Below are 13,261 nucleotides of genomic sequence, written 5' to 3' on the forward strand. Positions count from 1 at the left end.
AGGCCTCACTCCTCCGGACCTAGGACAGGCCTGAAAATCCTGCCTTGCAGACCTCTCAGAGGGGGGTCTGGGGAAGTGGGGTGACTGAGGCACCAAGCGGCAAAGGGCCTGCCTCCCTCCAGCTGAGGGGCAGGAAGGGCTGTGACCGCCGGGAAGGCTGCTCCCTGAGGTCAGCCCTTGACTGCGTTCTCTTCCTTCTCCTGTCTTTAAAAGGAGGCTGAAGCCCTGGACTCCTTGGCCATGTCTTCCTGGGAAAGACGACTCCATCGGGCCAAATGCGCACCTTCTTGTAAGTGCCCCCTCCCTGTGGCCCGTGGGAGGCCCTGGCCTGCAGAAAGCCCTGTGAGCGCAGGCCCAGACTCCTCTCGGGGCCTCCTGGGACCTCTTTTCCCTGCATGGGGTCTCTTTTCACCGTCCCCAGCCCCAGCCTCCAGCTCCACTCTGCTTTCTCCTTCCTGGCTGAGGAAGTGTCCTGTGCTGATGACCATGGCTCTGTGGCTGTCTGCCTCACACTGTCTGACTCCAGAGAGACCGAGCTTCTTGTTTAGTGGTTGTTTTTCCCTCTCTACGTCACCCTGTGTCTGTAGCCTCTTTCTACTTTCTGTGGCCTCTCCCCTTGCCCTGTCCTATGCCCACGGCCTCTCCCTTCGCCTGTCCTGTGTCCATGGCCTCTCCCCTCATCTGGCCTCTGTCTGTGGCCCCTCTTCTCACATCATGGCTCCTTCCTTCACTACACTCTGCTTTGTCCTCTCATCCTCTGTGGCCTTCCTTTCCACTACATTCCACGTGTGCGGCCCCTCCCCTAACCTTGGTTTATGCCCTGGACTCTTTCCCGGAGCTTATGGAACAGCAAGGAAGAGCAATACATGAAGATCTCTGGGCAGTCTCCCTGCTCACCCCACATGCTGCATGTTCGTAGTTCTGCCTGCCTTGCCTGGTGGCCAAGAACTTTTAGCTTAGGAAGCTGAAGGCCTAGGTGGAGCTGGCCTGGGGGCCACTTGGTACATACAGAAGGCAGGTACTCTGAGACCCCACCCCACAGCCTGCTAGGGATGGGGCGGGGCAGCCGTCTGAGGTGCCCTACTCCTGCCGCCATTAAAGCTAGCTACTGAGGAAAGCTGGGGCTACCTGTGATGGGGATTTGAGTTCCATGTAGCTCTGGGAGGGCTGGGGCCTGGGATCCCAGCCTGAGGGAGGTGCTGCCCCGATGGGTTCTGCCAATCTTGGCTTGATGGGAAGCTGCCTTCTGTCTCCCTTGCAGACTTGTTCTCCTGCTTCAACGGGGGTGAGTGTGTGCACCCGGCCTTCTGCGACTGCAGACGCTTCAATGCCACTGGGCCGCGCTGCCAGATGGGTGGGTCTGGGCTCCATCCCACCTCCGAGAGGGGCCACGGGTACAGGGAAATCTGCGGGCCTGAGACGTGGGGCTCTGGGCTGGAGGGGAGTGGGGGTGGCCCCGCCAGGGCTGGAACCCACCGGCCTCTGGCTCGGTGCCAACTGCTGCTACATAGACAGCTTCTTTTTTCTCTGGCTCAGTGTACAATGTCGGCCCTGAACGGGACAGCATCTGCCGGGCGTGGGGACAGCATCACGTGGAGACATTTGATGGCCTCTACTACTACCTGTCTGGGAAGGGCAGCTACACCCTGGTGGGGCGCCATGAACCCGAGGGGCAGACCTTCTCAGTCCAGGTGAGGCGTTCCCTGCCCTGCCTGTCTAGGAAGGTTCCACTAGGCCCTGAAGGCTGGGCTGGCTTGGGATCTACTTGTCATGGTTAGAGAGGCTGGCACCTTCTTTTCCCCTCCCAGCTCCCACCCAGGACATCTGCACCTGGAGTGAGCTGAGGGCTCCACGGTTCTCACTTACCCACCCATTACTGGTTGCCCCTGGCCATTCATTCACTTAGTCTCTCACTCACCAAGTATTTATTAAGTGCGTAATTATACTCTTTTCCTGCCACAAGGCCTGTTGCTGGCTCTGTGAACAAAGACACAGATGTGGTCTCTGTCCTTATGGAACTTATAGTCTAATGGGGAAAACAGACATCAAGTCAAATGAATCATTTCAAGTGCAACTGAGTGCAGTAGAGAGGTTCCAAATGCTAGAAGAGCATGTGACGGAAAACCTAACCTTGCTTATTGGGAAGGATGGTGATCAGGGAGGGCTTCTTGGAGGAAGTGATATTTAAGTTGGGATTTGAAGAATGAATTAGAGCTAGCCAAGTGAAGGGGTTGGGGTGGGGGCAGATGTGAGAACATTCTAGGCCAACGGAACATTGGGTGCTACGGACCTTAGATAAGAAAGAGCATGGTGCCACGGAGGAAATGGTAGAGGTCCTGGATTCTCACTTTAGGATGATCTCCTCTAAGAAGCCTTTCTGCATGCTCTGACCTTCTGAGTGGGCTCAGGGGCTCCTTTCTGTGGAACCAAAGTTCTGCATCATTACCCTGTCATTGTGTTTCTCTTACAAAGGTCTGTTTCTGGTCCTACTCTCCAGATATAAGCTTTCTAGGCAGGAAGTATGTCTTTTCAACTGCTGTTCCCAGTACCTGGATTAATGCTCAGTAAAAGTTGTCTGGTATATGAACACGTGTGAGACTCACCGTTGGGCAGACCTGATTTTCACGTTTACCCTTTGTGTCAAGTGGGCAGTCACCTTCAGGCACAGCTCTCTACCTGGAGAAGAGTCTACTTGGGGAGTCAGCTCTGCTGGAGGGCACCTTGGCCAGTGCGGAGTTAAGGCCAAGGGGTTGGTTGATAGGGGAGATCCTGGTGCTCAGTGTCACCCCTCTGCCAGCTGGGTGTGCCCCTTCTGTCTCAGGCATAGACCTGCCAAGAGGCTGCCTGGGGGCTATGCCCTGGATGCACTGGGAACCCTGACCAACTCTCCCCGCTTTGCCTCGGGGTATCATGGATATCACACATCATGGCTGTGTCATTTCATTGATGGATATGTCACAATTACTTAGACCAATGGGATGCCACACATTCGTGGGTTATGAAATGAACTTAATGAGTCATAACCAGCCTAAAAAGAAAAAAGAAAAAAGAAAGAAAGAAAAAAGAGACTATAAATAGAAAATATCATAAGGATGCATTACACATTAATAGTGGTAATATTATTTTGTAAAACTTTTGTTTTATTTATATGTGTATATATTTCTCACTATGGGTCATGGTCACAAAAGTTTGAAAAATATTTAGACTATGGAATGGCTTTCACAGGTCCCACTTTTAGTTGAAATGGCTCCAGGCTGCTTAACCACATTTAATGATAATCTAGTGGAAGGTTGGTTTGTTTGTTTGTTTTTTTATTTATTTATGGCTGCATTGGGTCTTCGTTGCTGTGCGCAGGCTTTCTCTACTTGCAGCGAGCGGGGGCTACTCTTCATTGCAGTGCGCGGGCTTCTCATTGCAGTGGCTTCTCTTGTTGCGGAGCACAGGCTCTAGGTGTGCGGGCTTCAGTAGTTGTGGCACACAGGCTCAGTAGTTGTGGCTCGCGAACTCTAGAGCACAGGTTCAGTAGCTGTGGGGCATGGGCTTAGTTGCTCCGCAGCATGTGGGATCTTCCCGGACCAGGGCTCGAACCCTTGTCCCCTGCACTGACAGGTGGATTCCGAACCACTGCACCACCAGGGAAGCCCCTAGTGGAAGGTTTGCTCACTCATGGGATGGGTTTCCACATTTGGCAGATTGACATTTTCAGAGTTTTCCCTAAACTCTGGGAACCCCATCCCTCCCCTCCTTGGGTCCTATGGCCTTGGATGTATAGGTTCTGTCTGAGCAGGGGGCAGAGGAGACATGTATGTGACACGCAGCACAGGCGTGACATGTGTGCCTATGTGTGCAGGCAAGGGCTAGGCTGTATCTGCCAGGGTTGTGGTAGGAGTGTGTGTTTATAGTGTGTGCTTTGAGAGTGCCCTGTGATATACATATGAGATGTGTGTGTGTGTGGTTTGTATGAGTGTGAGATGGTGTGAGCGTGTAACTGGGCTTTCAATCCAATGAGATAACCTGGGATGGATAAACAGAAAAGTCTGGAAATAGGAAGACAGCACACTTGGATTAGAATCCTGGCTGTGTGTGTCCCTTCACCTCTCTGAGCGCCAGTTGCCTCCTCTCTGAAATGCAGATGATGAGAGCTCTGACCTTCCCGTGGTATTGTGGGGACTGGGAGACATCACAGAGGAAACGAGCTTGGCACGCAGCAGTCAGGCTGTTGGCATTAGTGGAAGCTCAACAGGGTGCCCCTGGGCCCACAACCGAAGCTCGGGGCCAGGTGTATGGCAGGAACCTGCACACTGGCCTCCGAACCGCCCCTTCTCCCCCACCAGGTGCACAACGACCCGCAGTGTGGCTCTTTCCCCTACACCTGCTCCAGGTCTGTCAGCCTCTTCTTAGCGGGTGAGCAGGAGATCCATCTGGCCAAGGAGGTCACCCATGGAGGCATAAGGTAACTGTAACATCTTCTGCCTTGAGCTCCCCTACTCCCTGGCATGGGTGGTGGTGGATGGGTAAGCATCTTCCCTTCTCAAGCCTCAAGGAAATTGTTTTCAGGGGGCAAACAGCAGCACACCAGGGCAGAAGCGTACTGGCAGGCCAGCTGGGTTTCTAGTCAGCTGGGTTTGCAGAAAGAGTCCCTCACAATTTTCTGGAACTGTCAGGATTTCTAGACAGTGGGTTTTCAGGCAAATAGCAGAGTTTCCCAGATAGCTGAGAATTTACCACTATAAGCATGCTTAATTTTCTTTTCTTTCACAAGTTGAAGGAAATCTTCCTGAGTGTATCATACATAGTTGAAGCATCCTCAGAGCAGATTCTGAGCATACTTTCACCCTTTTCTGATGGCCTGGGCTCATTTTGAATGTCACTTACCTTGTTGGGACATCAGGGATGCCTGAGGGACCACTCGAGGGGTGAAGTCCCAGCTTCGTACACCAAAAGGCCCCAGACTGTGGTCCTCCCTGAAATCTTTCTTGCATTTCTTCTTCACTGGCCTTTCCTTCCCTTGCTGTGCACTGCCACTTCATGTTGTTGTCAGGGGGACCTTCCTGCACTGACCCTTCTCCCCTTTTTTATTTCCTGCTTCAGACCTGGACACTGGGTAACCAAGCTTTCTGGGGCTGAGTGTAGAAGTGAAAGCCCAGGGGTTTCTCCTGTGAAAGAAGCATTGGTAGATGGATCTTTTGGTACCAGCTTTGGCTGGTTAGACACTTCATTTGTCTTCCTCCTAATTTCCAGCCGGGTGAAAGTTGCCAAATTCCAGATTGGCTAGGCGAGCCTGTGCCGGTAAAATGGGGAAGGTGTCAAGACTGCTGTAGCCCTGCATCTTTTCTTTCATTCCCTGTTTGTCTTCTCTCTTGCCTTTTTCTGTTTCTCTTCCTACTCCTTCTTTCTCCCCACCAAAAATATAAACAAAATAGGTGTCTGTTTATACCACCTTTCCTGTCTAGGAGAAAGGAACTGGCAAATTCAATCACTCTAAGATTTATCCCTGCCAGGAAAATTGCAATTTTATTTTATTTTATTTTTCGCTTTACTAACTGCACTTTGTTTATTGAAGCACTGTCAATAAAAGATACATCAATAATTTTGGTATAAAAAGCCACCACTATTAGTACTCAAAATCCCATGATTGCCCTCACTGTGATTCCAGATAGCAAGGGAAATTGCAATTTTATTTTATTTAAAATATATATATATATATTTATTTATTTTGGCTGCACTGGATCTTCGTTGCGGCACGCATGTGTTAGTTGCAGCATGCATGTGGGATCTAGTTCCCTGACCAGGGATCGAACCTGGGCCCCCTGCATTGGGAGCACGGAGTCTTACCCACTGGACCACCAGGGAAGTCCCAGAAAATTGCAATTTTAAAAAGCAACTTTAAAACTCTGAAAACAAAAGAACCGCTTTCTGATGGTGGACTTCCAGGCACCCAAGAAGTCAGGGGCAGGGAAAATAAGGACCTCACACCCTGTGGTACCAGTGGCCGTGGGGTGAGGCAGGTCCCGTGTACGTGGTGGGTCCTTGGTGAAGGGACTGGGCTGGTGGCGGTGGTGTGGATGCCCCGAAGCTCTGGCTTTGCCCTGCAGGGTCCAGCTGCCACATGTGACGGGGAGCGTGCGCCTGCAGCGGCTTGCTGGCTATGTCCTCGTGCGGCATCAGTCGGCCTTCACGCTGGCCTGGGATGGCACCTCGGCCGTCTACATTAAAATGAGCCCAGAGTTCCTGGGCTGGACCCACGGGCTATGTGGGAACAACAACGCCGACCCCCAGGACGACCTGGTGACCAGCTACGGTGAGGGGCAGGGCAGGTGGCCTCCAAGGGATTTTGGTGGGGATGGAGGATAGGTCAGGCTGGAAGGGGTGGAAAGGGACTTAAGACCGAACCCTGGGGTCATGGCACTAAAGACCCATTGGGAGGCCAGGGGCCCCTTCCAAGTGTGTGGCCTCAGGCATCTTTTAACCTCTCTGGACCTCAGTTTCCTCATCTGTAAAACAGCCATGATGAGAATGTCTCCCAGGGTTGTGTGAGGCTCTAATGGACACTTTGCTAGGTGGCACTGACCCTGCAAGGTGAGTCGGGGCTGGAGGGGGCTGGGGTGACAGCAGGGCACAGAGGGCTAGAGGGAGCCCGGAAGAGAAGGACTCCAGCAGGAGTGGCAAGAAGTTAAAGTGAAGGGTTCAGGCCACATCATGGTGACTCTGGCCAGGAGGGAAGTGACACCTTTGAGCAGCCATGACACACTGAACACTTTACCCACATGGTCTCATATAGTCCTTGCAATCAATTCACAAGGGGACCCTTTGCCCTGTTTCACACGTGGGGAAACTCGGGCTCAGAGCGGTACGGGAGCTTGTTCAGGCTCACACGTTCATTCTCTTTCAAGTGCATGGTGTTGCTTTCCAGAGTTTAGAGCAGAGGGATCTACTCCAGGGAACTCACAGGGTCTTGAGCATTCTTGGCTATTCTTACCACACGGGTTTTTCAGGAGAACGGCTCCGTAGGGAAATGCAGGTTGGGATGGGAGCTCGAGGCTGGGTCCTACAACTCCTTGCCTTCCTCTTGGCATCTCTTGGGCTCCATCTGCCTCCCCTCGGGCTCCCCACCTGTGGTCATGCTAGTTCTCCCCTACAGGGAAGCTGACGGAAGATGTGGCTGAATTTGTGAATAGCTGGCAGGAGCGGGCCCCCAACCAGCCTCCAGGGCCCACGACCTCCTCCCTGCCTCGCCCTCCGTGCCTGCAGCAGAGCCTGGGAACCATGCAGGTCTGGATCCTGGGGAGAGCCCCCCACTCCAGCCTCTACCCCCACCCTAGTGTCTGGCTTAGGTTGGTTTCCTTCTGCTTCTTGGGAAGTCATTGGCTGCAGGGGCCCAGGGTTGTTGGTGCCCATGCCCCTTCTGTCTGCTCTCTACCCGGCCCTTTCTCTCCCTCGGGCTCAAGTTGGGGTGCTGTATGGGACTGGCAAAGTCAGAGGGCTTTACCTGGCCCTGCCAGCCCCCAGCTCTGGCTCCTGGCCCTTGCCCCAGGGTGTGTATGACCGCTGTGAGGCACTGCTGCGGCCCCCCTTTGATGCCTGCCATGCCTATGTCAGCCCTCTGCCCTTCACGGCCAGCTGTACCAGCGATCTCTGCCAGTGAGTGGGGAGCCGGCGGGGCGGGCGGTATTGGGTTGAAGGGAGACCTCTCCCAGTCTGGGGTGGGAGTTCATCACTTGGGCCACTGAGCTTGATGATCCCAGACTCTAACAGATATGCTTCCCAAAGCTCTGATACTCTTATCTGCATAGGACAGACCTTCCCCATTCAGCTGAGGCCCAGAAATGGGGCCTGACCCACTCAGGGTCACGTAAGTCAGGGGCAATGTTGAGACTAGAGCCCAGGTTTCCTGCCTCCAGCCTAGGGGTCTGTATACCTAGCTGCCTTCCCTGGCTCCCTTTCCCAGCTGCGTGGCGAGGAAGGGTGCCCTGAGCCCTGGCGGTCTCTATCGGGTGCTGGCGGGCTGGCTACAGGGTGGATCTCACTCCAGTGTGACCCTCAGTTTCCCTGCACAGATCAGCGGGTGATGAAGCCACCTGGTGCCGGGCGCTGGCAGAGTATGCCCGGGCATGTGCCCAGGCAGGTCAGCCCCTGCAGGGGTGGAGGAACCAGCTCCGGCCATGCGGTAGGTGCAGCCTGGCGGTGGGCAGGGAGGGATTCCAACAAGTTCTGTCCTGGGGCTGTGGGTGGCATTCCCAGGCCTCAGCTCAATGTCCTGTCCTGCTGAGAACCACAGTTATCAGAGTGTTAAGCCCTAAGGTTGCATCTGCATGTGATAGATGGGAAAACTGAGGCTCAGAGAGGGAGGGACTGGCCTGGGGCCACCGAGTGAGATGAGGGTGGCTCTCAGCGTCTCCCAGGCTCTCACTAATTTCCTGGTCACCTGGTGCTCCCACTGGAACTAGGGGAATCAGGAAAATCAAAGCCCTCCCACCCCCCACCCCCCACCCCAGGGCTTGGGGTGGGTCCTGGGTGGGTCCTGGCAGAGCTGGGGCCAGAAGGGAGCTGTCAGGCCATACTGCTCCCTTCCTTGCAAGCGGTGCACTGCAAGGAGAAGGCCTTTATCTACAACGAGTGCATCGCCTGCTGCCCCGCCTCCTGCCAGCCCCGGGCATCCTGCGTGGACAGCGAGATAACCTGTGTGGATGGCTGCTACTGCCCCAACGGTATGCGAGGGGTGGTGTGGGTGCCTGGCAGCCTCTTCCTGGCCTGACACAGATGGGCATGGAGCAAGGGCTCAGAGGATGCTTGTTTGCAGAATGAATGAAGGAAAAAACAATAAGTGAATTAATGAATGAATGGATGACTTAAGGGAGGTGAGGGTAGGGGCAGAACTGTGGCTCTTGAGAGGTTCATCAGGGTATTTAATTTCATTGGGACTGAGCTTTTTAAGGTGTGTAGATGAGGACAAGTCATTCAGTCATTCATTTATTCATTTATCACACATGCATTTGTTTAAACATTCATCCACATACTGTTTTCATGGTGTACACATTTGTAGCACATCTACAGTGTGCAGCTCACGTGGCTAGGCTGGGGGTTAGGATAAAAAGTATAAAGATACAGTCATCGACTTTAGGGATCAAAATCAGGTTGCTGTGATAAGACACTTACACACATGACTCTAGTCTGAGGCATAATCTGGTGAGGACCAGCTCAGGAGTTCAGACAAGAAGAGATATAGGGATTCATTTCAAGAAGAGAGACTGTCAGGGAAGGCTTCCTGGAGGAGGTGGCACCTAAGCTGGTTCTAGATGCAGTGATAGGCTTTCGAGAGGTGGGGAGGAGAAGCTAGTCAGTATGCCTTTTGTTTGGGCTGGGTTGTTCTCCGAGAAAGGTCTGGAAGTGGGGTTATTTGCTCAGAGGGGATTAATCATTTATACAGGAGAAAGTTTGAAAGTGAGCTGGATGGTGAAAGAGTGTGGGTGAGGTGCTGTTTTTCACAGACCCTGGAGAGCCATGAAAGTGTTGTGAACAAGAATGGAGGTAAGTCGGCCTTTGCTGTCACCCTAGGGCTGATCTTCGAGGATGGGGGCTGCGTGGCACCAGCTGAGTGTCCCTGTGAGTTCCACGGGACCCTGTACCCGACTGGTTCTGTGGTGAAAGAAGACTGCAACACCTGGTCTGTGTCCACTGTTGGGGAGAGGGGAAGGGGGAGGCGATGACTTCTGGGACTTTCCCTCAGGGCTGCCCCTCCAGGATCTGGGAGCCTGCCCACATGGGAGTGCTCACTCAGCATCTCTGAGTCAGGAGATCTCATTATATCCACTCTATGGGTGGAATCTCCATCACCCATTTTAGAGCTGGGAAAACTGAGGGCGGGGAGGAGCTCTGCGGACCCTGCAACCCTCCGACGTCTATCCTAGTCCTGGAGGGGTGAGCCCCTGCCCTCCTGGTCTCTGTGTTTCAGCACATGCACTGCGGGCAAGTGGCTGTGCAGCACATCTGTCTGCCCAGGTATGTCGGGCTCCATCTTGGACCTCACCCCCTACCAGTCCTACAGCTTTTAGGGCAGGGAAACTCTGCTGCTGGCGTGGGGTGGTCACTCAGTTCCATTGGCTCAGCACGCCCCTCTTCATTTCCTCAGAGCTGCTTTGCCTGATTAAGGGGTTTTACTCCACCCCTGTTAGGGAGGGTTTTTCATGGGCTTCTTCCTGAGCATGGGGGGCCTGGACCAAGACTGGTCTCCATGCTCGGGGCCTGGTCTCCTGTCAGAGGGAGATGCTCGGGGCAGGGCTGCATCTCCCTTCAGACAGGCCTGGGCGGGGGGCAGGCAGGGCTCCAGACACTGCCCTCATACCTGAGGACAGGGTGCCGTCTTCTCTTCATGCTCAGAGCTGCAGGGCAAGGCACTCCCTGTGGGGCAGCTCCCCTGGGTTAGCTGCCTTTCTCTGCCCCTCAGCCGAGTGTTCAGTGACTGGCGACATCCACTTCACGACCTTTGATGGCCGCCGCTACACGTTCCCTGCCACGTGTCAGTACATCCTCGCCAAGAGCCGCTCCTCGGGCACCTTCACAGTGACACTGCAGAATGCCCCATGTGGCCTGGTAAGGGCTGGGACCCCAGACCTGAACCAGCCAGCCACCCCTGGCTGCCGCCCCCTAGAGAGGCTGGGGATTTAGGGCAGGGCCTCAGGTCCTTCCACAGCCCACTCATCCTGCTGTCCATTCTTTCTGGGCAGAGCCAGGGAGCAGCAGACTGGGTTCTGGCTCCAGAACATCTGCTAGCTGAGAGTCACTTCCCTGTTCTGGGCCTCACTGTTTTTTATTTTTTTAATTTTATTGCAATATAGCTGATTTACAATGTTGTGTCATTTTCAGGTGTACAGCATAGTGATTCAGGTATACATATACATATATTCATTCTTTTTCAGATTCTTTTCTCATATAGGTTATTACAGAATGTTGAGTAGAGTTCCCTGTGCTGTACAGTAGGTACTTGTCGGTTATCTATTTTATATATAATAGTGTGTGTATGTTAATCCCAAGCTCCTAATTTATCCCTCCCCGCCCCCCGCCACATTCCCCCTTTGGTAACCATAAGTTTTCAAAATCTGTGAGTCTGTTGCTGTTTTGTAAATAAGTTCATTTATATCATTAAAAAAAAATTAGATCCTACATATGAGTGATATCATATGATATTTGTCTTTCTGTCTGACTTACTTCACCTAGTATGATAATCTCTAGGTCCATCCAGTGTTGCTGCAAATGGCATTATTTCATTCTTTTTTATGGCTGAGTAATATTCCATTGTATATATGTACTACATCTTCTTTATCCATTCCTCTGTTGATGGACATTTAGGCTGCTTCCATGACCTGGCTGTTGTGAATAGTGCTGCAATGAACATTGGGGTGCATGTATCTTTTTGAATTATGGTTTTCTCCAGGAATATACCCAGGAGTAGGATTCCTGGATCATATGATAGTTCTATTTTTAGTTTTTTTAAGGAAGCTCCATACTGTTCTCCATAGTGGTTGTACCAATTTACATCCCTACCAACAGTGTAGGAGGGTTCCCTTTTCTCTACATCCACTCCAGCATTTACTGTTTGTGGACTTTTTGATGGCCATTTTGACTGGTGTGAGGTGATACCTCATTGTAGTTTTGATTTGCATTTGTCTGATGATTAGTGATATTGAGCACCTTTTCATGTGTTTTTTTATCCATCTGTATGTTTTCTTTGGAGAAATGTCTATTTAGATATTCTGCCCATTTTTTGATTGGGTTTTTTTTTTGACAGAGAGCTGCATGAGCTATTTATATATTTTGGAGATTAATCCCTTGTCAGTTGCTTCATTTGCAAATATTTTCTCCCATTCTGTGGGTTGTCTTTTCATTTTGTTTATGGTTTCCTTTGCTGTGCAAAAGCTTTTAAGTTTAATTAGGTCCCATTTGTTTATTTTTGTTTTTATTTTCATTACTCCAGAAGGTGGATCAAAAAATATATTGCTGCAACTTATGTCAAAGAGTGTTCTGCCTATGTTTTCCTCTTAGAGTTTTATAGTGTCCAGCCTTACATTTAGGTCTTTGATCCATTTTGAGTTTTTTTTTTGTATACAGTGTTAGAGAATGTTCTAACTTCATTCTTTTACATGTAGCTATCCAGTTTTCCCAGCACCACTTATTGAAAAGACTGTCTTTTCTCCATTGTATATTCTTGCTTCCTTTGTCATAGATTAATTGACCATAGGTGCATAGGTTTATTTCTGGGCTTTCTATCCTGTTCCATTGATCTATATTTCTGTTTTTGCATGAGTACCATACTGTTTTGATTGCTGGAGCTTTGTAGTATAGTCTGAAGTCAGGGAGCCTGATTCCTCCAGCTCTGTTTTTCTTTTTTTAAATTAATTAATTAATTAATTTTTGGCTGTATTGGGTCTTCATTGCTGCACACGGGCTTTCTCTAGTTGTGGCAAGCAGGGGCTACTCTTTGTTGTGGTGCACGGGCTTCTCATCGCAGTGGCTTCTCTTGTTGTGAAGCATGGGCTCTAGGCACGCGGGCTTCAGTAGTTGTGGCACACAGGCTCAGCAGTTGTGGCGCATGAGCTTAGTTGCTCTGTGGCATGTGGGATCTTCCTGGAGCAGGGCTCGAAACCGAGTCCCCTGCATTGGCAGGAGGATTCTTAACCACTGCACCACCAGGGAAATCCCTAGCTCCGTTTTCCTTTCTCAGGATTGCTTTGGCTATTTGGGTTCTTTTGCATTTCCATACAAATTAAAAATTTTTTGTTCTAGTTCTGTGAAAAATGCCATTGGTAATTTGATAGGGATTGCATTGAATCTGTAGATTGCCTTGGGTAGTATAGTCATTTTGACAGTATTGATTCTTCCAATCCAAGAACGTGGTATATCTTTCCATCTGTTTGCGTCATCTTTGATTTCTTTCATCAGCATCTTATAGCTTTTAGAATACAGGTCTTTTGTCTCCTTAGGTAGGTTTATTCCTAGGTATTTTATTCTTTTTGATGCAATGGTAAAAAAAAAAATCTCTAAAATTGGTCTAATTCAACTTAATCTCTGCTTCCTTGGATTGTACCTTCAACATCCCTGTATTCGTTTATTCATTCGTTCATTCAGCATATACTGAACATCTACGTCTTCCAGAAGCTGTGTTGAGTCTTTGGGACTGGGATGAATTAGAACTGGCTCTGCCCTCCTGGACCTTACAGTTTGGTGGGTGAGGCAGACAAGTGACCCCCATAACCTACTATGTTAC

General features: G+C 51.0%; 1 protein-coding gene across 1 annotated transcript in view; it reads left to right on the forward strand.

The window, feature by feature from the left end:
• OTOG (otogelin) overlaps positions 1–13,261 on the forward strand; it is an 84,839-nt gene that overhangs the window by 4,400 nt on the left and 67,178 nt on the right. Inside the window, exons 4-15 of the mRNA XM_024731592.1 lie at positions 214–289; positions 1,262–1,354; positions 1,537–1,691; positions 4,335–4,453; positions 6,096–6,301; positions 7,142–7,272; positions 7,535–7,641; positions 8,058–8,167; positions 8,580–8,708; positions 9,556–9,664; positions 9,953–9,999; positions 10,445–10,590. Of these exons, the coding sequence (XP_024587360.1) occupies positions 214–289; positions 1,262–1,354; positions 1,537–1,691; positions 4,335–4,453; positions 6,096–6,301; positions 7,142–7,272; positions 7,535–7,641; positions 8,058–8,167; positions 8,580–8,708; positions 9,556–9,664; positions 9,953–9,999; positions 10,445–10,590 (1,428 nt within the window). The remainder of the gene's footprint in view (positions 1–213; positions 290–1,261; positions 1,355–1,536; positions 1,692–4,334; positions 4,454–6,095; positions 6,302–7,141; positions 7,273–7,534; positions 7,642–8,057; positions 8,168–8,579; positions 8,709–9,555; positions 9,665–9,952; positions 10,000–10,444; positions 10,591–13,261) is intronic.

Source organism: Neophocaena asiaeorientalis, unplaced genomic scaffold (assembly GCF_003031525.2).
Source record: "Neophocaena asiaeorientalis asiaeorientalis breed wild unplaced genomic scaffold, Neophocaena_asiaeorientalis_V1.1 scaffold571, whole genome shotgun sequence".
In the NCBI taxonomy this organism is placed as follows: Eukaryota; Metazoa; Chordata; class Mammalia; order Artiodactyla; family Phocoenidae; genus Neophocaena; species Neophocaena asiaeorientalis.